This window comes from Pelodiscus sinensis, chromosome 6 (assembly GCF_049634645.1).
Source record: "Pelodiscus sinensis isolate JC-2024 chromosome 6, ASM4963464v1, whole genome shotgun sequence".
In the NCBI taxonomy this organism is placed as follows: Eukaryota; Metazoa; Chordata; order Testudines; family Trionychidae; genus Pelodiscus; species Pelodiscus sinensis.
Window position 1 is genome coordinate 87,976,780 of NC_134716.1, and position 27,996 is coordinate 88,004,775.

At 42.7% G+C, this 27,996-nt stretch overlaps 1 protein-coding gene across 2 annotated transcripts; it reads right to left on the bottom strand.

The window, feature by feature from the left end:
- Window positions 1-8: 8 nt before the first annotated feature.
- On the bottom strand, window positions 9-27,958 carry CDK7 (cyclin dependent kinase 7). 2 transcript variants are annotated; one of them, XM_025182645.2, is made up of 13 exons: window positions 27,799-27,957; window positions 24,749-24,808; window positions 23,486-23,519; window positions 22,952-22,981; window positions 18,528-18,595; window positions 15,983-16,051; window positions 11,002-11,112; window positions 10,333-10,451; window positions 8,208-8,307; window positions 7,142-7,228; window positions 5,138-5,287; window positions 1,908-2,052; window positions 10-242 (listed from the first exon to the last, which is right to left on the bottom strand). In XM_025182645.2, exons 6-13 carry the CDS (start codon window positions 15,998-16,000, stop codon window positions 217-219), a joined length of 756 nt encoding a protein of 251 aa, XP_025038430.1. In that variant the 5' UTR covers window positions 16,001-16,051; window positions 18,528-18,595; window positions 22,952-22,981; window positions 23,486-23,519; window positions 24,749-24,808; window positions 27,799-27,957; the 3' UTR covers window positions 10-216. The 2 variants fall into 2 exon arrangements, with proteins under 2 accessions (XP_006119220.1, XP_025038430.1); XM_006119158.4 differs by lacking the exon at window positions 22,952-22,981 and having other exon boundaries at window positions 9-242; window positions 27,799-27,958.
- Window positions 27,959-27,996: the final 38 nt, after the last annotated feature.

The following is a 27,996-nucleotide window of genomic DNA, read 5'->3' on the forward strand; positions in this document are numbered from 1 at the left end:
TCAAGAGTCTTGTTCTTTTTAAAAATATATACTTTTATTCAAAGAGGAATAGGTTTAATAAAACACTCCATATGGTTTCAGCATTGAAATATTAAGTTTCACATTTTACACACGTAAATATATTACAAATTCTCTTTTCATCATAGTTCAGTTAATCTTGCAGCATTTTCCCATTGCATTGGTCTTAAGATATTTAATCGGCATCATCCACGATAATCAAAAAATTAGCTTTTTTGGTAATCCTGAAAAGTGTAAATTAATTTTAGTGTAAGTAAAAACAAGACAGTAAGTTTTTCTAGTTTCACAGTAACTGCAGCATGTTGCTATGATGGAGGAAGTGAAGATCCTTTCAGTGTCTGCTTAGGGGGGTTTATTAAACTATAATTTTGATCCTGACTCAGCAGCACTACTCCATTCCTCTTCCCTGAGGCTACCCTACACTACAAGTGTAACCTACTAAACAGCCATGGCCAACATGCGGCTTGCACTCCCCAGAAGTGCAGCTCATGAAGCTGCTCCTGCACCTCCCTCTCCCAAAAGGCCCCCACGGGCTCCCTGCAGCCTCCCTGTGCCTACTGGGTTGAAGCTGTGGGGTTTTAAAAATGGCACCCAAGATGTTGGCCATCTTAAAGGGACAGCATCCTTTTTAAAAAAAATTAAAATTGTGTTTGTCAACAATTCTGTTCTGGGGGTGGGGGGTACTTTTTTTTTTTTTTTTTTTTTTTTTTTACACTTAATTCTGGTGTGGTTCTTTGCATTTTTTTCCACCGCTGTTTTGGCTCTCTTTTAAATGGGTTGGCCACCCCTATACTAAAACATGGCTGTCTCCTAGCACATAACAGATTAACTGAGGTTTTTTGTTTAAAAACAGTAGCGTGAATGGGGCCAAACAAGTCACACTCAACAACTTATTTAATGCCCAACTGCACAAGGAGTTTTAGACAAAGGTTCTCTCTACCACTGCTCTGAAGAATTAATATCTTGGCCTGTTCTCCATTACAGGTACAACCAATTAAACTGCCTTCCTACCGTTTGTTAAAACTCAGAAAAAAGCCATAAAAGAACTTAGGGTATATTTACACTACAGTATTATCTTCCCTGTTGAGGGCAACATGGAAATTTGCTTAAACCTGCCATGTCCGAAATTTCAGAGACCTGACTCAAATGATTAAAAAGTGCACAATTTAAGAAAAATGAGTAGAGTTGTAGACACAGGGAACAAGATCCATAGATTTTCAGCCAGGAAAACACAGAAAAAAGAAAATGAAGTGGAGGAAGTTGTGTCATCATTAGTCTTGCTCAACAAATCTGGTACTCTAAGACTTTGCTTGTGAAGTACCAGAGGACACTGCTGTCCAGAAGGTTCTCCAAGCTCAAGATCTGAGTTAGTACATTCTACAGTACACAAAAATATGCCAAAGCCAGGAGTGGTATGAAGTTTGTCTACAATACTAAGAATGTACATCCCGGAGAAGTAAATGTTCAATGTACATCAGAGTCCAAAAAATGCTCAGAATTTCCAATGAATTCTATCAAATGTCTCACCAAATAAGATGTAAGTGATTTACTTTATGTAAGGATTTAAGAGAACTTCTGAAATCAGGTAACAGTCATAGGATAAGAGGCATTAGATACAGTATACTGGAAGAGCTTCTGATCTAGGATTTAGAAAATCTTCTGTAACACATGAAATAAGAGGTTTCTTTTTACAATATACATTTATTGTAAAAAAAATACTACAAGTAACTAAGGGTCTGAGATTGGCTCTGATATGGCCAATTTAGAGCGCAATATCATGTTTGATAAGATAGATTATACACAGATCATATTTCCTTAAATGCTGGAACATCATATACATCATTTTAAAATTCAAAAATATAAAAATGCAGATTTAGAAGAAAAATTACCTTGTTCTATTCCATCTGCTCTCTTCCTTTTTAAATTTAAAAGTGAGTTTTGTTCTTTTAAGGCTTCTGCAGGACAGTTTGGTCGTGGCAACTGACTTCCTGGTGTTGGTCCTGGTCGATTACTAAAATACTTTTGTTTCAGTGCCTTAAACATAGTAAAGGGAGAAAGTTGGTTAAGTTAATAGTGTGCACCAAACAGATTTGAAGCTATTCTCTTTCCTTTTTTTAAAATCTGCTTGCTTATAACTTATGAGTGTCAGTCCCCCCCAAGCTTGATGAAAAGTGGGTTATGAATATGAATGTGAAGACAAAATACCTCATGTGACATCGTTTAAAACGTACAATTTCCTAAATACTTTAAAAAACAACAAATAGTCTAGTAGCACTATAAAGACTTTAACTGTAGGGAACAGGCTTGGGCGGAAGGAGAAGGGGCTTGGGCGGGAGGAGGGGAAGGCACCAAGGGACGGGGTGCAGGAGAGACACACAAATGCCAGGGGGCCAAGTGCAGACAATGAGGGAAAGGGCAGGAGGGGAGGTGTCAGTGGGAGGGGGGACAGGGTGATGCTGGGAGAGGAGAGGAAAGGGGAAGGGCATTGGGGGCTGGAGGAGGAGGTGCTGAGAGAAGGCTTGAAGAGAAGGCTGGGGTAGGCATGAGGAAGGCCAGGATGGAGCAAGTATGTGTGAGGGCACAGAGGGGCAGGAGGGGAATGGGGCAGAGAGTGATGAAGGGGTGGGTATTAGGGAAAAAGAGGGCAAAGGGGGCAGGAGCAGTAAGGGAAGGGGGAGGCACCAGGAGGGTGCAGGGCTAAGGGAAGGTGCAGGTGCCAGAGGATTCTGGGGTGAGGAGGAGGGGAGAGCTGGCCACCGGAAGCAGCACTGGATGGGGGAATCAGGGCAGGCTGGGGAGATTGGGGGGCCAGTGGAAGCAGGGCTGCCAGGGGGTGTGAGGCTAGGGGCAGGGAGCTGGCCAGGGAAGATGTGGAGGGGGTGGGAGAAGCGGCCGCTGGAAGGAGGGCTGGTCAAGGGAGATTGGGAGGAGAAGCGGAGGAGAACTGGCTGCCCAGGAGGGTGTTGGGGGAAGTGGGGCTGGCCAGAGGTGCAGCGGGGGGGAGGAATGAATCGGCCTGTGGGGAATGGGACTGATCCGGCCATATGTCGATCTTGGGGTGCTGCCCCCGTTCCCTCCACAAAGCACAAAGGATGAGTTAGTCCAGCCCGGGGATTCTATTGTTCCCCCCCCACACACACTCCTCTCAAGTAGTTGCAAACTGTCTGGCTAGTAGACACACTCATGCAGCCTGAACACATTTACCAGCCAGGCAGTTCGAAACTACAAACTGATACATCTAGTAATAATACAACTTACCTAATGAGAAAATACAAGACATGTTCTATGTCTGGTATTTTCTCAGTTTGTTTTTTGTGTGTTTATGTTTTGTGGCTGCAAAAAGCAGTACAAAAAAAAAAAAAAAGGGGGGGGGGGTTCCAACTAAAGAAAGACGTTTGGGAAACCATGGTCTAACCAGCTTTCTGTCTGTCTTACAGTCCATTTATCCAATCCATATTCCTTAACTTGCTGGCAAGAATATTGTGGGTGACCGTATCAAAAAGCTTTGCTAAAGCTGGCAGTGGGGGTTTTGGGAGGACCAGAAACAACTTATTTAAATATTCATCATTTGATTAATGAACATGCAAATATGTAAATAAACATTACTAGTCCTCCAAAAGTTTGTGAATGGATTTACTGGTCCCCGTGTCAAAAAGTTTGGGAACCCCTGTTATAATGGATTAGGAGTAGCTGGTGAGTTTTGTTTATTTTGATTTAGTAACTTACTTTGATCTGTTTTCACTTGCACCATTTATATCAGGATGGGCAAGATCTGACCCATGGGCCAGATCCAGCACACAGGTCACCTGATCCAGCCTGCAAGCTGCCCCACTGGGACCCTCAGGCACAGAGCGGGGCCAACTGCTGTAGAGCAGCCCCATGCCTTTAAGTGGCTGGCTGCTCCGGGTGGTTCATTGCTCCAGGTGCTGGGGTGGCGGTGATGAGGAGAGGGGCTGTGTGCGCTTCCCTGCCTCTCCCCTCCCCCCAACAAAATTTCTCAGTTCACAAATGGCCCAGTGAGAATTGAGATTTTGCTGGGGTGGGGACAGCATGCAAAGCCTCCCCGTTCCCCAGAGCAGAGGGCTACAAAGAGCAGCTAGCTATTTTGAGCAGTCTGGATCTCTTCTGGCCACAGCATCACACTGGAAGCTTATATATAATAGCTCATCCATCACAAGCCCCTGTTTTTTAAGTCATCACTTCCTGGTGAGAGCAGTTATTTGGAAAGTCAGCCCTAATAATCAAAACTCTGCTTCCTATAGCACAGAGTAAGGAGTTAGGACATGGGTAACTGGGTAATCGTGTAGTTAATATAATTGTGTAGTCGATACAAATTGGTTGATAAGGGAAGGCACTCAGAAGGAGTTACACCTGCTGTGGCTCTGCAGTTTAAATGTAGCAAGAGCTGGCAGCCCAGCTCCTACTACATTTAAACTTCAGAGCCGCAGCAGGGGTAGCTCCTGGATCCAGCATGAGCTGGAACTGAGACAGGGTTGTTCAGTCCCTGCTTGTACTGGGTCCAACAGCCCTTGTCTGCGTGGGGTCCCAGCAGGGAGCTGGGACCCCTTGCGGACAAGGGCTGCTGCTGGAGCAGCCTACTCTGCTCTCCCCCCCCCCCCCCCACACTGCTGCCTCTGATATATAGAGGCAGCAAGGGGGTGAGGAGGGAGAGCAATGCTCCAGTAGTTGATTGGACTACCTGACTAATTGACTACTTTTTTACACCCCTAGAACAGAGACTGAAGAACCCATCAGTACTGAAAACATGGATCTATCCCCACCCCGAAGTGACAAAAGAAAAGTTGTCACAGATATACTTTCAGCAAAGAGCTGATCCCAGAATTTTCATATCAAGCTACCAACATAAAAACCAAGGCAGGTCAAGAGTTTCAACAGAAACTAAGGATAGTGAAATACTCATATGAATTTATGATTTGAACGTTTATGAACTAAGGGATAGAAGTGCCAATATTAAGACATGTAAAGCTCAAAGTTCACCAGGTACAGGTTGGACCTTCAAACCTAAACTATCACTTGTTTCCAAGAGACATTGAACGGATAACAAGAGGTGCTAGTATTTACACACTCTATACCATGCAATAAAAACAATGTACCATACCTGTGTAGCTGTAACCCTGGTACAAGGATTAAATATGAATAGACCTTGGAGAAGATCTAGCAAGTCATCACCAGCTGCACTGAAGATATGCTGAAGTGGCATTCCAGGGAAACTTTTAAATGTTACATAATCTGGAAGACTAGACATGCCCTATGAAAACAAAAATGATAATCAGATTTTAAATTAAGAAATAAAGAAAAGTTTTTACCCTAAATGAAGGAATTGCCATGGTGGAGCTTATGAAGCAGAACCATACTGTCAATCTGAAATTAAGTCAGTTTAATAAAAACTATTGTATTAGTTTCAGGTAACAAACTTATTCAAGTTGAAGTTTTACAATCACACTCTCCTTCTAAAGGATTTTTTACTATTACTACAGTGGAAAGGTCTCCATGAAGTAAATAATTATGGAAAAGAAACAAAAATGACTATCCCTTAAGAGGATCAAGTGCACTAAAAATTGGGGGGAGGAGGAGAAATCAGACAGTCTTTTATTATTGTAGACCTAAGAGTGATTTGAATTAAACACACATACCCCAACATTTTCACATAAAAGCAATTTGGCCTCTCTAACATGAAAGTAATTTGCCTCAACAATGTGGTAAACTATGTTCTCCATAAGCAATACTCTGCAACTGCTTCTGGAGTGGGAAACTGAGGAACTTGTGAAAGAGGATTGAACCAAACAGACTGATTAGCTGTTCAAATTGCAGTAGCACATACCTTATTATTGCTTTTTTCCAGTTTGCAAGTCACCTCTCCTTCACCCAATACCATACAGTTACAGCAATAGACTTGAATCATCAAAATGATGCTAAATATATCTAGCAATATAATTTATACTGCAGTAAGTTTTAACTAAGTACACCACAGTATGTTAAAGTGGCAGTAAACGTGTAATTCATTCATGCCTGAAAGAGTTTACAGAAGTGAAGAAATAAGGTCCTTAATTTTGAAGATTTTCAATATTTGTTAATCAATTTCAGATTATATTCTCTGTTTTGCCCAAGTATCCTAAAAACCAGGATTTCTCCAAGGTTAATGTTTTAATTAATTACCATTAACATGATACAACATTGTGAGAACCTTTAGACACTTCCTTTTGAACTATGATATAACAGCAATTAACTGTATGCATTTACAAATGTCTATAAAATACCTGGCTACAACAAACAAGATAAAATTAAAAACATATTAGAGTACCACTGTGACCCAATGGTTATTATATGATAAAAGTCTATCATGACAAATAGGGATGTTAAATTTAGTTTAATCAATTAATGACTAGTCAATGGATTTTCCATCGACTAGTTGATTAGTGGGGAGCTGCAGCGGGGTTAGCTCTGCCTTTTAAATGCATTAAGAATCTCTTGGTTCTTAATCCATTTGAGAGGCCAAAGCACAACAAGAGGGACCCAGCGCAAGCTGGGAATCAGCTGTCCCAGCTCGCACATGGTCCCTCCCGTTGTGCACCAGCCTTCTAAGTGGATTAAGAGCCTGTCGGCTCTTAATCCTTTTAAAAAGCAGGGGCACGTCTGGGACTAAGTGTGAGCCAAGAATCAACTGATTCCCGGCTTGCGCCCAGTCCCCACTACCCACTGCCTTCCCTGCCCCCCCACGGAGATGGTGCTGGGGGGGAACCAGTTTTTAAGCTGGCTCCCCTCAGCACTGGCTCCTGCTCCTCCCCCCCCAACTTGCTGCGTCTATAGAAGGAAGGAGAGAGAAGCATCTAGTCGAGGGAGTAATCGACTACATCCCTAATGAGAAGCTCAAGTTGCTTCCTCTTAAATTACCACATGCGATTAAATTAGCGGATATTGGATCCAAAAAGCAATCTGGAGACCCTCTGACTATTTGTACCTCTGTACTTTGTTTTGTAAATCCAGATGCATCTTTAAGTAATTCCCAAATAAATATTTTGGTACAACTTTAAATTTAATCCAAATAGTTGACAGGAATATAAAAAGAGAATGCTGACATAGGCTTGTTAGCTAAAGGACTTACAGGCCACTGTTCTTCTGTTGGAGTCCCTAGAGTTTCAAATATTTTTGTCAACTGATCAAGATCAGAGTCTCCAGGCAAAAAAGGAACCTGTAAGAAGGCAAATGCAACAGTCATTCTGATTTAAAAGTTAATCAGTTTATGAACTTACACTCCCCGGGAACAACTTTGATTTGTCCTCTTGTGAAGAATATTCTATTACTGTAGTAACATGGCTTTTGATTAGGAGTGTTAGTGTGGAGTCATTTACATGATTAACCAATAAGCCTGGGCTCACTAGTTAATCCTAATGACTACATGCACAATGGGGGTAACAAATCAAAATTGAGAAGTCCGTATGATTAGGATATTCATAAAAATCAAGGCAATTTTTCTCTTAGTGCTGTTTAAGGGACACAATGGCATTTGTGATAAAAGTTTCTTAAAACGGTCTAAAACTAGACAAAGTAATAGCAAATGTGCTATAGTGCAATATCCAGTGTTGTGGGATTGGACTAGATTATACAATAGGACACTGTCATCCCCTCATTAACCCTCTTCATCATCATTTTCATCAAGCATATCCGACTTTAAAGGAAGTTTAGCTTTTTGAATAGAAATGGAAATAATTTGATTCCTCCTTTATTCCTAAGGAGCTGTATGGTAAGGAACTACTTTAATGAGTTAAATTACTAGCAAAAAAAAAAGTGCAATGAAGATGTATGACCCACAAGTGGTTCATGCACAAAATTTGAGACCAACCACATTGTCAGCATTTGTCTAACTTTTAAATTTTGTTCTGCTGGTCCATGGTTAGTAGGGGAAGGAAGACACATGGAAAGCTAGTACGTATTTTTAACATTGCTCAATATTGTACTTAAGTTGAATATGGAATGAGTGTCACTAGTGATATGCAAGTAATGCATGACGGATAAAAAATGGATGTGAAATGAAATGTCAGTTCTGTTAATGACTCTCTAAAATAGACAGTAGGAGATTATAAACAAAGGTTAAAATAAAAGATGGAAATACATAAGGACCCATGTACAGTATATTTAGATTAAAAGAAATACTTGTGTTTGAAGCTTACCCTAAGAAGCAGTTCTGCTAATATACAGCCAACAGCCCACATATCAACACCTACACCATACATTCTAGCACCAAACAATAGCTCAGGCGCTCGATACCATCTGAAAAGCAAATAGGAATACTTTTAAGCAAGAATTTATTTATTTGCACTGCAGTGTTATACAAAGTAACTGAGCAGAAGTGTTATAGAATATATATTGCCCACTCCCTGGATATTTATCAGATTATGTCTGAAAAAAATCTGCATCTTCCTTGAACTGAGATTTTTTTTTTAACCCTTTAAGGATATGGTTCAACAGCCTGCTGCTGTATACATTTTCCCCCAAAAAAGTGAAATTGCAGATCATATTTGCACTTGCAAACAAGGATTGTAAATTCAGAAACAGAAGATATAACTGGCAGCCCGAATAAATAATCAAGGTTATTTACCAGGAAACAAAACAAGTAGACATCAGAATTCCTGACAATATCCAGAAATCTCAAAAGTGACAGTGACAGCCGCTGAAGTTCTGAGGTCTTATGAAGAATGAATCCTAGCAGTTACTACTAATGAAGTAGCTAGTATCACTGCCTAACAATTCAGTTTACCTTACACATGAAGGTAAAACACCTTAGATTCCGCTTGCATTGAGGAATACACTAGTATTTGAGAACAGCTTAGGAAATGGCAAAGTAGCCAACATTTGGTACCACCATTTCATTTCTGCCATTAAACAAACATTTAACACAACTCTAGCTTCATTTCTTTTAGGGATGTTAACTTTAGATTAACTAATCGAACAGTCGATGGGATTTCCATTGACTATATGATTAGTCTATAAGGGTGAATCTGCCTTTGAACTGTAGAAAGAGCTCAATTGGGCTCTAGCTACAGTTCAAAAGCAGAAGCCCCACAAGGAGCGCAGGGCCAGTGGGGGATTGGCCCTGCACTCACTGCAACACTTGAGCCTTTGAAATGTATAAGAGTCCCGGCAGGTCTCTTGTACATTTCAAAAGCAAGAGCCCCAACACGGATTCCATGTTTCAAAAGAAGTATTGTAGCAGAAGCAGCGTGAGCAGAGATTGTTTCAGACCCCACGCATGCAGTTTCCTGCTGTGCCTCTACCTTTTAAGCCAGCTCCACACAGCAACAGCTCCTGCTCCCCCACCTTGCTACCTCTGATACAGAGGCAACCAGGGGGGCAGGGAAGCAACTAGTTGCAACACTAGACTACTATCCAATAAGCTTATGCTTACAGGAAAGTCGACTAGTTGTTTACGCCCCTAATTTCTTTCATTAGAAAGAGAAATTTAAAATAAATCCCAGCTAGTCATATTATTGTAGACAAATAAAATATTCTGGCAGTTCAGTGTGTGCTTTGCACACCCATTGTTTTTAGATGTATGAACTATTTTTTTTTTTTAAAGATGCCAAAGCTATTTGATGTCAGTTAAAACCATTTAGTTACTCTGAGACATAAGTGAGTGGTTAAGAATACTACATGTAGGGCAAATTTTTTTTTTATATATATATATATATATATATATATATATATATATATATATATATATATATATATATATATATATATAAATAAATAAATAAATAAATAAATAAATAAATAAAGTCTAAACCTTATTGTTTCAGAAGTTAACTACAACTCAACTTGCAAAGCTAGTGTACATACTTTTGTGTTTCTGCAGAAAAGGCCACACCCACAGATGATCTTGTATAGGCATGTATTCCACAATCCTTTTTACTCAGACACTGGGTGAGGTAATATCTTTTTGGATCAAATTCTGCTGGAAAGCAAACTTTCAAGATTACGTGTTCAACCTCAAGAAGAGCTCAGTGTGAGCTTGAAATCTTGCCTCTATTACAAAGAATCTGAACCATTCAAAGATATTACCTCACCCATTTTGTGGCTCCAGTATCCTGGGACCAATACAGGAAAAAAATCCTTTTTATTGGCAGATCTCAAAAAGCAATTAGACCATATAGCAAATCACTGAGGTCAACATTTATACCAGTTATTTAAGTCTCCATTGCCACATTCATATACAATTGGCTCTTGAGCTTGTGCACAGAGCTGATTTTACAAGATATTCATGTATCCAACAGACAAGCAGGACACTTTATTTCTTACCTTGTTACTACCTGGTGTGTATAGACTCTATTTGGGCTTCCGAAAGATTTTGCCAAGCCAAAGTCAGCCAGTTTTAGAACCCCATTTTCATCTAGTAACAAATTGTTTGGTTTGAGATCCTGTCAAGAAAGGGACAAAGACAGTCAAATTGACTGTATCAGTAAAAGCGCAACTAAGAACAATCCCCCTTGGTATTCCTAGAATAAAAAGTTATTCTAAGAAATAAGCTTCTATCTTTATAGAAAGCCTCTTTTGCAGAATAAATTCTGCATTATGCCTATGAGTATCTTTGCCTGTAGAACTGCTGCTACTCAAGCTGCAAATTTTCTAAACATTTTTAAAATGCTGATTTAATTGTGACCATACCTTTGCTGTCCTCCCTATACAGTGGATTGGTATTGTAGGGTTGCTCTGCTATTGGGGTGCAGGTATTGGAATTGTTTCTCTCTTTATAAAAGCCACCAAAATGTTTTCCTTCTCCTTTCAGTCTGCCCTTTTTCTCCCCCACCTACCTGCTTTTATAAAACTATGCTACATGAATGTTAGAGAGATTACTTTTGGACCCACTAAGCTCCACCAAACGGTCACTATTTTGTTTGAGGGTGTCAAGTTTTCTTTGGAACCTTTTCTGAAAAGGACTTGGTTTCTTTTTAGAATATTTTTACTTACTCTGTGTAGAATCCAGTGCTGATGTAAATATTCCAACCCTTGAAGAGTCATCAGCATATATGCTTTGATGTGAGACGGTGTCAGCACAAGACTACTATCCTTTATTATAACCTGTGAAACAGCATGTTAGTTAGATTTTTGGGAAAAAGTTTAATTATTATAATTCTCTTTGCTTAATGTTATTGTTTTCCTTTAAACAATGTTAAATAGTGCATTTGCCAGTAATATTCTATGCCACTGCGTTAGGTGAAAAGTAGTGGATAGTCTTAAAAGTTTCTCCAGAAAACATAGCTTACTACAATGGAGAATGGAAATTGAAATAAGACACCACAGATATTCCCCGTACTGTATTTGTGTTAAGTTTATAGAATCATAGAATCATATAGAATCATAGAATCATAGAATCATAGGACTGGAAGGGACCTCGAGAGGTCATCGAGTCCAGCCCCCTGCCCTCAAGGCAGGATCAAGCTCCGTCTACACCATCCCTGACAGATGTCTATCTAACCTGTTCTTAAATATCTCCAGAGAGGGAGATTCCACCACCTCCCTTGGCAATTTATTCCAATATTTGACCACCCTGACAGTTAGGAATTTTTTCCTAATGTCCAATCTAAACCTCCCCTGCTGCACTTTAAGCCCATTACTCCTTGTCCTGTCCTCAGAAACCAAGAGGAACAAATTTTCTCCTTCCTCCTTGTGACACCCTTTTAGATATTTGAAAGCCGCTATCATGTCCCCCCTTAATCTTCTTTTTTCCAAACTAAACAAGCCCAGTTCATGAAGCCTGGCTTCATAGGTCATGTTCTCTAAACCTTTAATCATTCTTGTCGCTCTTCTCTGTACCCTTTCCAATTTCTCCACATCTTTCTTGAAATGTGGCGCCCAGAACTGGACACAGTACTCCAGCTGAGGCCTAACTAGTGCAGAGTAGAGCGGCAGAATGACTTCACGAGTTTTGCTTACAACACACCTATTAATACAACCTAGAATCATATTTGCTTTTTTTGCAACAGCATCACACTGTTGACTCATATTCAACTTGTGGTCCACTATGACCCCTAGATCCCTTTCTGCCATGCTCCTTCCTAGACAGTCGCTTCCCATCTTGTATGTATGGAACTGATTGTTCCTTCCTAAGTGGAGCACTTTGCATTTCTCTCTATTAAACCTCATCCTGTTTACCTCCGACCATTTCTCTAACTTGCTAAGGTCATTCTGAATTATGTCCCTATCCTCCAAAGAAGTCGCAACCCCACCCAGTTTGGTATCATCTGCAAACTTAATAAGCGTACTCTCTATCCCAATATCTACATCATTGATGAAGATATTGAACAGTATGGGTCCCAAAACAGACCCTTGAGGAACTCCACTTGTTATCCCTTTCCAGCAGGATTTAGAACCGTTAACAACCACTCTCTGACTACGGTTATCCAGCCAATTATGCACCCACCTTATCGTGGCCCTATCTAAGTTATATTTGCCTAGTTTATCAATAAGAATATCATGCGAGACCGTATCAAATGCCTTACTAAAGTCTAGGTATATGACATCCACCGCTTCTCCCTTATCCACAAGGCTCGTTATCTTATCAAAGAAAGCTATCAGATTAGTTTGGCATGACTTGTTCTTCACAAGAATTGGATCCTTGTTTTCTCTATGTGATGTCTCAACTTCTTCTAGCTAGTTATCTCAAGAGATAAGTGCCTCTCTTGGGAAGAGGAATATGCTTAACTACAAAATATACCATACATACTATTACGGCAAGTCTATCTTCACAGAAATCTTCATTTATACTTGTGTGCTCTGCCTGAACTATTTTCATCTTTCTTCAATATAGCCTCCAACACTCTAATCTTTGCAGAACATAACAGTCCTCTGAGCACACATGGAGGTACAATGTATTCACTGTCATTTTAACAAATCCACTTGTTTCAGAATCCAAGTGGAAATTGTTCTGACTTTTTTTTGCTCTAGATCTTTAATGAATTTGCTCCACTTATTTTAACATTATCTCTAGCTCAACACACTGCTTCCTCCACTTGTTTTCTACTAATGATGCTCTGCATTACTACAGTAGCTCCCATCTCCCAATAAGTTTATAAATTCAAGTTAAAATTTGTAAATATCTAAAATATTTCTACACTACCTTAAGTTTTCTATAGGTCATACAATGCTAATCAACAGATTTTGATTCCATCTGGGTCTTATGGATTTTGCAAAAATACAAATAAGTGTTTTGCATTGTCCTAATTTGTCATGGCCCCTCATGCTTTATGAAAATTGGCTTCTGAATATGAATATGCATAATTCAGACTGTTGAGAATCTCATAACATATCAATATATATACTGAATGTGTAGATTCTATTTTAGTGCATGTATTATTCTTGTATGTGAAGTTAGACACATGAATTGTGGATCTGTTTATAGTTCTAAACGTGTTAATGAGGCCCATTAACAGTACTTCAGGTACCTAATAACTCAGTACTCCAAACAATAACCTGTGGATGGGGATGTTTGTCCTATAAGTGCAAACTGTGGTTGATCTAAAAGACACATGAACATGCCACCTGGTACTAGAATTCATCGTGAACCTGGTATTATTCCATGGGATTGGGGGGCACTGAATATAGGGTTCCCAGCCTGGGGAAATTCTATATAGGATGGGAAGAAATCAGTCCTTGGTCTTCGGCTGGCACTTGAAATGGTCTGGCCCACCCTAAGAAGATACAAAGGACTCTGAAGAAGTTGTAAACCCAGGCCAGAGTAAAGACCAATTCTGACTTGAAGCTTTTTACCTAAGTGAAGAAAACTGTTTAGGGTAAGAATTTGCATGCAACGTTTCTTAGTGGATTAGAACTAGCTAGTTTGGTTTTTTTTGTTCTTTTAAATTTAGTAACTTACTTTGATCTGATTGTTTCACTTGTAACCACTTAAATCCTACTTTTTATACTTAGTTAGAAGATTTACCCAGCATTGCTCAGGTCCTTAACTCAAATAAGTTTTATACCAACCACTGTGCACCACTCTCTTTCATTGACAGAGAGTGGGCCTGACCTTTTTCACAGAGTAAGACTGACTTATTTGGGGGTTTGGTCCCTTCTCAGAGTGGATTTCCTTGGTGCTAAGCCCTTATAGCTGAACCCTCCAAGAAGCAAAGTGGTTCATCATCTATGATGCTCTGAAGGGGGTATTCTGTACCTTTGCTGGAGGCAAATAGAGTTTATAGCCCAGCAGAACAGGATGGTGGGGAGCCCCAGAGAACAAGATGGTAAACAACAGTGGCATGATTAGCACCCTGAGGGACAACCCCAAGGGGATTTCTGGGATTTAACCTGTCACAATGGCATCCTACATGATAAAAATAGATTTTACTTAATTTTTAATTATATAGATAAAAGTAACATTATAAAAATTAATAAATGAAAACTAAGCTGATATTTTACAAGTTTCAACTTGAATTCTTATGAGTATTTAGAGTAACTCATTAAGGAGAGAGTCAAGAGTTGATATTAACAAAAAAACCTTTCATTTTGTTTAGTAATATATAAACTAGAGGAATTCCAGGTCAAAACAAAGTATTTATTCCTTTATGACACATACTGCAGATATAGCAAATCAGACAACTATTCTTTTAATGTTTGTATATGCTATTCTGGTTGCTCATTGCATTATATATGGACAGATTAACTTAATGGCAGAACTTCTCCCCTAAAGCATGGATAGTCATTGCCTATGCATAATTTTCATTGACCCTACATGCACACTTGTCTACTGTAGTTTTTATTTTGATGAATGCATCAAAATATGCCAAGGTGGGGAACCTTAAGCCCTGGGGCTGGATGCGGCCCACAGCTTGCCTGGATCTGGTCCCCAAGGGTCATGGCTTCCTTCAGCACTGAGGAGCCTGTGATGGCACTCCAGCCCCCTCTCTAGCTTCTTACTTGAATATAGCCCCCAACTCATTATTCTGTGGGTCAACAGCCTCCAACCCAAAAAAGGTTCCCTACCCCTGATCTATGCAATATCAAATCCTCTGCAAAGATTTACTCATTTATGCTCCAATAGGGATCAAATATCAGCAAAAAAAAAAAAAAAAAAACCACACAACCTCCTATCAGTGACTCTCGTGTTTTTTCTTGAAAAGTACACACAATCACTTCTGTTAACTTGTGAATTAACAGGATTCCACACCTAATTAATACTAACAAAACATTGTGTTGTACATTGTCAAGTACAGTGAGGTCCTAGTCTATGAATGGGGTCTCAAAATGTTAATACTACACAAATATAAGATTAATAAACATTCTTGACAAAAACCTATTGACACCACAGTGTAATATTAAAAGTATTACATCCTGATTAAGAATGTGTCAATGTTAATATACTATAAAAAGATTAATGCACACAACTTTGAGAGTTCAGGTAGTTGTCTAAGACTCAGTGGTCCCTGACGTTTGTGTGGCGAGCGTTGCACCGATGGGTGACATCATCCCGCTGTGTTGCCCAGCCGGCCGGCCGGCCCCGTGCCATGTGCGCCTGCGCCAGATCCACCACCACAGCCATTTCGCTGCTCCGGACCTGCCGCACTCCCCGCCAGGTTCTCCCGTCACCATTGCTTCCCCACGCCCCGTCACGGCATGAGTTTGTCTCGCAGCACGTGCGGCCCGTCCTCCCCCAGCCATCCTGCGTTGTGACTCCAACTAGGCGGGTACACATAAATGCCCCGGCGGGCACCATGGCACCTGCGAGCACTGAGTTGGGGGACCACTGGTTCGAAGTTATACAATCTCATCTCTTACAAAAGCAAACCTCTAATCTTTCTTGATGTATCTCCAAGTACACGCATTCTGAAAATACTTACTATCTGGATTTTAATATGAAACAAAGGATCACAGATTTCAATGGTTTTGTACATAATGTTGATTAAAACATTCCAAGTACTGAATCAAAAGAAGGCAACAGCTAAAGCAATCTTACCTCTAGATCTGTTTCCATAAAATCAAAGACCAAACTAATATTGGATTTGTGTCCAAATGCATCAAGAAGCTGGAAAAATAAAATATACAACATGGAAAACACATCTGACTACAAGGTACTTGTCACTAATGCAATATCACTTCTGTAGGTGCTGCAAAAGTTTTTAGGATAGGGGAGCAGGCTTGCACATACTGGGAAGAGAACTTGTAATGATTAGAAGGCAGTACAGGGGGGCGGGTGAAGGGAACAAACAGGCATTCAGCCTGGCTCTGCTTCTTTCTTATTATATGACCATAAGAAAATTACAAACTAGGTCTCAGTTTCCCCATCTGTAAAGTAGAAATGACCATTCTTACCTACTTCATAAGGAAGTTAAGAAGATTATAGAATTTGTGTTTGTAAAAAACAGAACCTGAATTGGAAGGCATAACAGTTGCACAGACTATTTTAAAACCGACCCAGAATAACACATCTATAACAAAAGGATTTCCTTCACAGTGGGAGTTGTATCACAAACTCCATCATACTCTTGTCTGCTCTGCTAGTCTCTTCCCTGTTCCTGCTCTTCCAGAAATGCTTTACCTATTCTTATGTGCACAGGTGAGGCATAGGGAGGCATGAGGATTTCTCACACACCATTTGCTGCTTGACTTGTACTGAGCATGCTCAACAACACTGTTGAAATCACCTGTCCTCACTCTCCCTCCCCCATTGGCAGGCACAGGTTGTCTCTGCTTGTGTGGATTCAGCTTTGCATGTTGTTGACAAACTGCTTTTGGCCAGGATATAATATTTAGAACAGGGTGGGAGACGGATGGGTACACACATACACACACACCCCCCAGTTGGAGGCCACACACAAGTGAGAAGCGCGCACACGCACACACACCCCCCCCCCCCCCCTCACTGATGTGGCCCCTGACAGAAGGAGAAAGACACTCCATAGTCCCTTCGCACACCAGAGCCTATGGGGGCCCAACCTAATAGATTTTGTGTGCTCCAACTCAAAAGCGGGGGGGAGGGGGGGGGCGGAAGGGAAGCTGGAGCACTAGCACAGGCTCCCCAAAGTTAGGGGGTGGGCCTGAGCCTTGGAGGCCAGATCCAGGTGAGCTGCAGGCTGCATCCAGCCCCCAGGCCTGAGGTTCCCCACCTCTGATTTAGAGCTTCAATTCAGAAGAGGACAATTAACTTCTAAGTTCTGCAAATTATTTACCAAAGACTCTTGGACATGAGCTCATTTATAGCATCTTTACTAGAGTAATCAAAACTGTTTGGAGAACATAGGAACTAAGCCCTTTTTTGAATGTTGAAGTCAACTGCTTTTTAAACTTGTGTGTTTCAGCATCTCTTGATTTCAGCTTCAAGTATGAAAATATTGTGAGAATGGGCTTGAGATCCAGCAAGAACAGGATATTTCTAGGCCAAAGATTTAAATAAAGAATCTAAACTTTTGTATGCCTCTCTGAACCAACCATTTAGAGAATCACCCATTAGGACAGGGGTTGGCAATGTATGGTACGCAAGTCATAAGTGGCACACAGGGAGCCCACACTGCCACTGGAGCCTCACAGCTGGTGCTCAGGTATGAGGCTGCAGCACCAGCTCCCGGGGGACACGCAGAGAAATGCAGAAAGGAAACTCACCCCTTCACACCAGCCTCGCAAGCCACAGAGCTACATCCCTAACTCCATGGAAGAGTCCTGCCCACCACTAAATGTCCGCCTTGGTTGCACCTGTGGGGCAGGCTGCAGAGTGGGCTGCGCAGGGCCCAGGCGGAATGGGCTCTTGTGATGCATGAGTGGCTGGTACCCTCCCACTTCCCTGGTAGCAGGTTAGGCTGTGCTGCACCCGGCAGCGGCGGGTGGGAGGAGGCAGTGCTGGGGCTGAGGACCCTGCACACGCAGGACGCAAGTGGGGGTTTGTGGCCCTTTGGGGCTTTGCACCCACAGGGACTCGGTCTAGGAGCATGCAGAACTGCAAATAGAAGTGAATACGTTAAATCTTGAAACACCACTTCCGAAAGGTTGCGGACCTCTGCATTTGTAATACTTACCTTTACAACCAAAGATTTATCTGAAGCTGAAAGTCAACACAACTAAAAAAAATGCATGCTCTGAACTACAAGTATTACTTCTGCCTACTGGATTTTAAATTGTCAGTTTCGCTTTACTGTTACTTAGGAAAGCCAAGTATAGCAGCAAAGGCAAGAGAACATTAGAAAAACAAAAATCAGGGAAATGCCATACTGCACTGAGTCACAACTTTATCAAAGAAATTACATTTTAAATCACTTGAGACTATGAATTTAACCAACAAAAAAGTTTCCAACCCTTGTCCAAAACCATCACACCACCAACCAACCACACAAAAAACCAACTCACACAACACTTAGACCAGCCTTTACAGTAAAGGTATTTTATCATAGTTTGCCAATTTGCAAGATAGTCAGTATATAAATTAGGATAAAAGTTTCCATGATCACAGCACTAAATTTGTGACAAACTATATCTACAGATACCACAAATAGCATTTATTTCATACTTACCCCAATGATATTTGGATGGCTAAGCTCCTGTAACAATTTTATCTCCCTCAGAGCTGTTCTGTTGATTCCTAGATTGAACGAAAGACCACATCAAAGGCAGGAGCAGCAAATAAAACTTCAATTTAGCTACCAATAAGCATTTATAATTCAGCTTCTTTTGTATGTATATGGCCATTTATGATTGATTGAGAAATTAAGAACTAGACTGCAAAGTGAGGAAAACACACATTCAGTTTGCAGAATGGCAACTAAGTACATCACTATCATTCAAAGTTGACTATACAGCATTTTCATATCAAACAATCAAATTCTTCACAATTACAAGTAGGTAGAAATTCTCACACCTTAGGATGTGATTGTTTCTATAGCAATGTATACCCACTTTCAGCAAAATCGAAACATCGTGGAAGAGACCTAGAGGAGTATAGCAAATCTTTACCTTCACACAGTTTTAAGTTTGTTTTTAAAAAGGTTACTTACCCAGAAGTACCTGTGGATCCTATGGTGGTTGTACTTGTACACCATCCATAATATAGGTGATTCTTTTTACTAGCAATGTCAGTCAGGGCAGCACATGCACTCTATGCCTCCTCATGCTCCCATATGTGGGAAACAAGAGTGATATTTTGGAGCCACACCAACAAGATCTCAAAGAACCAGTTATTATAGCATATGTAATCATTCTTCCTTCACGTTGGTGTAGATCCCACTGTAGATGGTAGTCAAGTACTATCTTCCAGGATCGTGGGAATAAGATGCAGTTATACAAGTAAAATAGTGATTGAAATACTGCTTCCCCAAGCATGGCACCTGATCTGATAGTTAAGTCACAATCAAAGCACTGACGAACAGTGGGTTACTCCATAGTGCTGCCTTACAGATTTCTAGCAGTGAAATTCCTAAAGCAGATGGGGATGTTGCTGGTGGATCTAGCCATGGACATGGTGGATATATATCAGCCAGTAAGTAACACAGAAAGATACACTGTGTTGTCCACTTCAATATTTTGTGAAGGAGATAGGTGTGCACTCTGAAGGTCAACCTACAACTAGAAAGATGAGGCAACAGTGAACAGTTTGGTCCTGTCAATGTAATAAAACCCAGTTCTGGACGTGCACACATCCAGGGCTGAACATGGCTTCGAAAACACAGGAAGTTTGATTGGCTGGGTTAGGTAGAATTCTGAGACACTCATAGGAATGAATTTTAGGTGGAGTTGCATCACCACTCCTTTGTGCTTATGTAATGTGGTATGGTGTAATTCGGACTTTAGTGCCTGAAGCTGAACCTCTTAGATGAAGCAGAAAGAAGAATCCCTTCAGAATGATGTGGTGTCAGCCACTGAAGACAGGCAGGAATTAGTCCCTCCATTAGACTCAGGCAATCTAAACTTAGGTCTTAGGCAGAATTCTGTTCTCTGAACAGTGGGTAAGTGTGCAGCAACCTTTGAGAAACTAAGATATTGTAGGCTGAGAAGAGACCAAGCATCACTGAATGGGTGGATGCAAGATGGATTCTAAGAGACAAATTACCGCTAGCCTGTTTTAAATGCAGCAAGTAGTAGACAATCTTCAGTACTAATGTTCACGAGACCCTCTTCCAATTAGAGGAATATACTCTGATAGATGTTTTTCCTGGTATGTATCAGGATATCCTGTATGTGTAGAAAGCATTCTGTATCTGTGGTAATTAGCCAACAGCTACACAATACATGCAGGGGCTTCAGGTCTGGAAGAAGCATCTTGCCATGGTGTTGTAAGATGAGGTCTTGGCAGACTGACAGCTGGATCTGAGGCTTGATGGACATTTGTATTAGGTCTGTCAACCAAGATAACTCCATGTTGACTCCGGCAACCAGAATAATCATGGCATTGCCCCTTTTATTTTGGATATCACCTCTAGTGCCAGAGGAATTAAATGGAAAGCCATAAAAGAGGCTTTGAAAACACTGCAGAAGGCAGGCATCTGGTAGTAACCCTGATCTCATTACTACATTAGACAAGAGTTCCTGCATATGGCATTATAGTTACTGCCTGTCTGCTTAGAAAGTCTGTCAGGTTGATGCAAAACCTGAGAGATGAACAGCCACCAGTGTTCTTCTGTATTAGGGGGCACCATGTGCAAAGTTTGATGGCCTTCAGTCTGTTACAAGCCTACTTCTTTGTTTATGCAGCATATTGCAGGGCTATTGTCCGACAAGAAATGCATTGTGGGATTACAAACTAGCCTGATGGCTTGGTGTAGAACCCCATATCCTTCAAGAGTAGAATTCTTCAATTCATAGATTGTCCAGGTGGGCATTCAAATCTGGACTTAATACATCTATGATTACAAGTTTTGTCAGAGAGATGGCAGTGGATGGTACCCACTATATAAATGTTTTGGGTTCCTTCCTCCAACTCAGTTCTGCAATAGAAGGTAGCACCACAACCTTCTGGATCATCTGGTATGGGAGGACAGAACCCAGTAAGACCAATATGGCCAAGGTGGAACACTACACGGGTACTGGCCTTGTTGGCTGACCCAGTATCTCTTCCATGCCATTTGAGGCAGCTTTTAATGCTCTCTAAGGCTTCCTTATGCCTTCTTGAGAATCAATCTCTATTGGCGGGGCAAAGGATTTCTGCTCAATGCTGACAAGAATATACAGATAATGGCAAGGTGCATATAGCCCCTTCAAAGGGCACCGTGAAGGTCCTGGTTCAATGCACCTATTTCATACCAGCAATGTATGCATATGGTATGGGGTGCCTCTACAGAAATCATTAAGTCCCTGCTCAGCCCCATCACGTGTAACAATCATGGGATCAGGATAAGGTCTCTTGCTCTACCCAGCTTCTTTTGGATTCTGTTCTTGGAGGACTGACGTTTCACGTGCTCTAAGAGGGACATCTTTAATCTCAGGGCCAGGGCCATCCTGAGTGAAGTGCAGGGCCTAGGGCACACCCCCCTCCCACACTCACACTGACCTCACCCCTGCTCTTCCTCTGCCTCCTCCCCCACTTCATTTCTTCTCCCAAGTCCTGCCCTTGCTCCACACTCTTCCTCAAACCTGAGATTACTGGGGGCTGGGCAGCAGCAGGAGTTGCTCCTGCCCCCAGCACTTACCACAGTGACAGAAGCCAAAAGCAGCCTAGCAGCCTGCCTACTCTGCTGCACCCCACTACTGTCCCAGCCTGCCATGCCTTAGTTCTCCACAGTGACAGGAAGCAGAGCATCTTGGGACTGGAGTACTCTGCTTCTTGCTGCCACAGAAAAGTGGAGCACAGTTAGTTGGGATAGCGTGGAGGGGTGGAGAGGAGCGAAGCAGACTGCCAAGTTGCTCTGGCTCCCGCTGCCAGGATGACTGCACTGGGTGGAGATGGGGTGACCCCGGCTGTTGCCCTGTACCAGGCCCATGCATAGGACAGTTGAGGCAGCCGCCCAAAACCATTCTACATATAAGACAGTTCTGCTCAGGGCTATGATTATGCTCGGTACAAGTATACAAGTTGGAGTGCTGTTTAGTAGTAGGAAGAGGCACCATTTTATTGCCTGAAGTGTCAAGTAGCTGAAGCAGGAACCAAAATCGCCAGTATGAGTCTTGTCAGTACTGAAGTCTCATACTGGGAACTTCAGCAATGTTAAGAGGCAGTTGGTATCAATACCAACACTGCTCTTTCCACCTTCTTTCCAATCCCTGATCCCAGAGCATGAGGAGTGCACAAGGGAGTGCTGGCTAGTGCTGCTTTATCCACCCCACTCTGGCTATAACAATCATATCTTGGTCTGCAGTAATCTGCATGGACTGCTCAGTTATTTTCAGTTTGAGCCAAGCGGTCTTGGATTTGATCATAGCTCAGAAAAGCTTGCATACAAAATGCCTGTTGGGGGATGCAGCTCCCCTTTAGGCAGAAGAGGTATCATCTGTGTCTGTTACAGGAGGACTAGAATTTAAATCCTGAGGATTTGGATTCCATCATGAATGTATGGTTGGCACAAAGTGCACAAGGTTGGAGGATTTCATCTCTTTTTTGGGAATATCGTTTGCATAAGTATGAAAATAAATTTCTTCCCCCCAATATTTTAATGAACTTGTATAGGGTCTCTCAACTTGACGGGTTTGATCTTGTTGCCACAGACAATAAGAATGTTCTCAGGAAGGGTTGTAGTTATGGATACCCTCCTCTTTATGCTCTTGTATGAGAGCACGAGGAGACAGAGTGTCTGACAGGCCCTGTTAGACCTCTATACACAAAAAAATTGATCATGCATATGAGACACATATACATTTACAAGGAGATCCAAACTGACATCTACCTGAAATCTAATTTCCCAGACAATCATCATCTTTCTTAAACTGACTGAAATTTTGGAATGATATTAAATGGGGAGACGCTGGGGACATCAGTGTGAAAAGAAATACAAAAGGGCTAGATTCTTACCGATCTAGTGTGCCATACACATCAACAGCACTATAACAAAACATAACAGAAACATGGGCAGGAAATCAAAGGAGAAAAGTTAAAAGGTGCAGTAAATTCAATGTAACTCAATGTTGAAAACTAATTTAATTATGTGACTAGCCACCCAAAGGTTTTAAAACTTTTCAGTTTTTAATAATTCAATGTATTTACCACTATTGATATTTCATCTATTTCTCATCTCAGATAATGGAAATCAATTGATTTGACGTTCTGGATTATATATCATGTTTTTCACAGTAAAGTCTATGAAGTTTGTTGTTTCTTCTTCCCTCAGCAGCAAGAGAATGCATGTGTTCTAGTGATATGGTTATTATGGGAAAGCTACAAAGAAGTGGGATTAAGTTAGTCAATATAACTATCAATTTTTCCAGATAGGATAGATGAAATACCTAATTCACTGCTCTACAATAGGAATTTGACAGTAACATACTGAAGGCAAGCCCCCCCCCCCTCCAGAACATGTTATGGTGTAAAAGTGTTTTAAGTACTTACCATCTTTCGCTTCTGATCTATGTCCAAGTTTAATCTAAAGAAATAGTAAGTGCTATATTATCTGTAATTAGAAACACATTCCTCAACACTTGAATACGTCCTCAATAAGTTTCTCAAAGGCAAGCTGAGGTTAAGTGTTAACTACTAAAAATAATAAAATCTTAAATAGCTAAAAAGTGAATTTGTAGCTTTGGCATTTACAAGAGCAACAGATGTTTGTTTCCCAAAGCCAGACAATGCAATCTGGCCAACAAGTTTTGTAAATGCAACCGTAGTTCTGGGCCTGCAAAGCCACATTATATCTTTTCTTAAGAGGATGAATCATGCCAAGTATGAATTGTGTTATCAAGACTGGCATCCACATGGCTGTTACAAGTTTACAGGCTATTCTGATTTTGCCACACTGATGCCATACCAAACATTTTTCAATGCTGAAATTATTTTTAAACCAACAAAACCACACATGATCTTATACCAATTCTTCAGAAAAGGCCAGTTCGTCCTCTATGTCAATTTTAATCAGTAACAGCCTTATGGGAGAAACAGTAAAGTATCAGTATTACAATATGAATATTGAGCAGCTTGGCTGCATTATTGAAATAGGTGAACTTTGCTTATTAAGCAAAACAGAGGTATTTTCTTCATTATACTAATTCCAACATAGTAGGACTCTCTCAAGGCATATCTAAAATATTTATATTCACTATTACAGTTTATTGTATTGTTTCAAATCAGAAAAAAAACCCAATCACATTGTGAAAATTTCACTCCAAAGGCCAAATTATAGAAATCTAGGACAGTAAAAAGCACAACTTTCCCAGCACCAACATCCAAAAATGATTTTGGGAAACAACTTTCTCCATGGGGGACTAAAACATTAAACACTCCACATATTATGAAGGGGGACACTTCAGTGTGCAGAAAACCCCAAGTTTAACACTACTAACGTTATGTTCTGCAATACTTTTAAAAAATGCAGTAAAAGTAATAGCCTTCCAAAATATTGGCTACAATATTTAACATGCCAGCTTCTGAGCTGGGTGACCATCACAAACCCAGAAGTGAATAGTATTGGAGCCACTGTTTTACATTATGAAAGAACATCTGAGGTGGCTTATTTGGGCTGGTCAACCTTACACATTATGCCTATGGTACAACCAATCACAGTTTCCCTTTAAATTGATAAAGCTATTGAACAGTTTCAAGAGCAACTAGATATCCGATTTGTGTGCTGTTGTGTACACATACTCCACAAGCACTCACCTTTTTAATAGCAACAATTTGATTGGTGTTTTTATCCCTTGCTTTATAAACAGTGGCAAACTAAGACAAGAAAAAACAGTAATCCTTAAGATTAATAATCATGCAATAATGTAGTGTTCTTCATAGATAAAGAATTATAGAAGGTTAGGGTTGGAATAGACCTCAGGGGGTCATCTATTCCATTCTCGTGCTCCAAGCAGTACCAATCCCAACCAAATCATTCCAGACAGGGCTCAAAAACCTCTAAGGGTGTAAATTCCACCACCTCCCTAGGCAATCTATTCCAGTGCTTCACCATCCTCTTAGTGAAATACAGTAAAACTCCATTGATCTGACATCTGGTGGTCCGGCACTCCGGATGGTCCAGCACCATCAGGAACCCGGAAATGCTCCAGGCAGCCGGACCATTGGAGCTGCTCTGTCCCCGGCTTCCCTGATTCAGCTGATGCTGAAACTGACCAGCAGCTGAATCAGGGAAGCCGGGGGCAGAGCAGCTGGAGTGCTGCCAATAGGTCCCATAGCACTGCCCCTCGGTGCTGCGGGACCAACCCGGAAGCACCCCAGCTGTCCCCAATTCAGCCGCTGCTGAAACTGACCAGTGGCTGACGGCTGACTCCGGGAAGCCTGAGGCAGAGCTGCTCCGCCCCAGGCTTCCCGGAGTCAGCTGCTGGTCAGTTTCAACGGGCGGCTGAACTGGGGATGCCTGGGGCAGAGCAGCTGGGGTGCTGCTGAGTTGGTCCAGTAGCGCCGCCCCTTGGGGCTGTGGGACCAACCCGGAAGCACCCCAGCTGCTCTGCCCCAGGCGTCACCAAGAGCAACTGAGGTACTGCCGGGTTGATCTCGCGGCGCCAAGGGGCAGCGCTACCGGACCAACCTGGCAGCACCCCAGCTGCTCTGCAGCAGGCGTCCCGATTCAGCTGCTGCTGAAACTGACCAGCAGCAGCTGATTCGGGCATGCCTGGGGCAGAGCCGGACTACCGAATGGAGGGCTATGAGGGGTCTGGGGTGGCATCCCCCCCACACCACCCTAGACCCCTCATAGCCCCCCCTTCCGATAGTCTGTCATATCTGATAATCCGGCACCCCCTAGGTCCTAAAGGTGTCGGATTATCGGAAGTTTACTGTAATTTCCCCTAACATCCAACCTAGACCTCCCTTCATTGCAACTTGATAGAACAAAGAGCTTCTTCTATGGACTCATCTAATAGCCTGTCTCCATCCTCTTTGGAACCCTCCTCCACTTCAGTAGTTGAAGGCTATCAAATTTCCCCTCATTCTTCTCTTCTGCAGTCTAAATAAACTCAGGTCCCTCCACTTCTCCTCATAAGTCACGTGCCCTAGCCTCCTAATCATTTTTGTTACCCTTCCCTGGACTCTCTACAATTTGTCCACATCTTTTCTGTATCGTGTGTGTGCATGTGAGAGAACAGGATACAGAACTCCAGATGTGGCCTCCCCAGTGCCAAACGGAGGGGAATAATCACTTCTTGATCTGCTAGCAACGATCCTGCTAAGGATGTCGATGTGTACTCAAGTACACTGTTTACCAATATGCCTGGGCTCACTGGTTAGCCCACAGTTACACCCTTTCCCCCCCACCTCCGCTGTCTCTATCAGAGGCAGTGGAGGGGGAGGGATGGGAGATGGGAGTCGGTGTGTGTGCAGAGCTGGCTTTTAAGCTGGCTTACTGCAAGCACCAGCTCTCGAAGAGTCGTCTGCCCCCCTGTACTGCTGCCTCTAATACAGAGGCAGCAGCACGGGGTGGGGAGGGGGCAGGCAGGAGCCAGTACGCGGGGGGAGCCAACTTTTAAGCTGGATCCCTGTGAGCACTGGCTCCCTTCCCCACCTTCACCTCTGCGGGAGGCAGTAGTGGGAGGATCAGACAGATCCTTGGGAGCTGGCATGTGCGTGGAGCTGGCTTAAAAGTGACCTTAATAGGTAGCAGATGGCATAGTCTCACTAAATTTGTCTCTTTCATACCACGGAAACAAAACAAGGGAACAATAATATTACAACCTAAGTCATATGTCCAGAGTATAATTTAATTTAATGGACTGCAGTTGCCAACCCACAGCCTCTACACCTAGTCACACCTTCTCAATTTCCTCAGCCTCATTATAACAGAGGCTAGGATGGTCCTCAGCAGACACCTCAACCCTTGGCACAGGCCAGTCCCAGCCCACCCTCTTCCAAGTTGCAACTCCCACCTCTCATCCCATAGCACTGGCCAGCCCTGGCTCCCCTACCGCCACCCCAGACTAGCTAAGTTTCCCTTTATGTTGTGTAGCCAGATGGCCATGCAGCTGCCTACGAAGCCTTGTGGAGAGGCTCAGGACCACCACACAGAGTGCTGCCTCTGCCTGCTGGCCCCAGCACAATCCTGGAGTAGCTAGGACAAAAGCCCCTATCCTCACCAGTTCTAACACAGAGCTTCTGCAGAAGAGATACCAAGCCAGCTCTATGCCAGAGCCTGCAAGGAGGGGTCGAGCTCCCCTGACCACAGCAGTTCTATTTTGGGGCCTTTAAGGCACACCACTCCCTTGGCAACAGTGTCCATCCCACTCTGTTGGGGAATCAGGTGTCCCTTCCCAGATCCCAACCCAGAGCCTGGAACTCCCCCAGTTAGGGGACAGGTGTCCCTGCCCTCGCTGTGCCAGCTGGAGCTGCAACAGCCCTGGAGAGACACCTCTCGCCTGGACTCAGGCCGCTGCGGTGAGAGGGCTGAAAGTCTCCTCTCTCCCGAGAAGCCTGCGCCCTGAAACTCTCCTGCCCAGCCCCACTCCAGAGCCCACACGCCCAGCCAGTCTTCACCCCACATCCCCACCCTCCGCCCAGCACTCAGGCCCCTCTCACACCCACCCCGAGCCACACGCTGTCCGGCTGCGGATCGACTTCTGCTGCGATACAGCAGCTATGGGATTGGTGGATGTAACGGGAGTCACTCCCCACACGGACACCGCAGCCCGGCTTGGCCCGACCCCCTGCCCCGAGCCGAACCCCCCAACTGGCCAGCCCAGGCCCCTGTCCAGACACCCCCTCACAGGCCTCACCTGCCCCTCGCCCAAGAAATCGAGCTTCTCGTAGCGCTTCGCTCGCATCCTCGCGTCCATCACCAGCCGAGAAGAGGAACCGGACCGAGGGGATTTAAAACCGTCACTGCTTGAGCGCCGCTACTTCCGGCCCCCACGCGGAACCCCGCCCCGTTTCCGAGCTTCCGGCGCATGCGCCGTCCCAGCGGCTGCAATGAG

What these genes read in the sequence shown, in the direction of transcription:
- CDK7 (XM_006119158.4), bottom strand. Translation starts at nt 27,858, where the DNA reads ATGGACGCGAGGATGCGAGCGAAGCGCTACGAGAAGCTCGATTTCTTG. An exon ending in GCCATCCAAATATCATTGGG is followed by an intron (nt 16,052 to 18,527) that starts GTAAGTATGAAA and finishes TTATTTTTCCAG; the next exon opens with CTTCTTGATGCATTTGGACA. An exon ending in TTATGGAAACAGATCTAGAG is followed by an intron (nt 11,113 to 15,982) that starts GTAAGATTGCTT and finishes GCTGTTTCACAG; the next exon opens with GTTATAATAAAGGATAGTAG.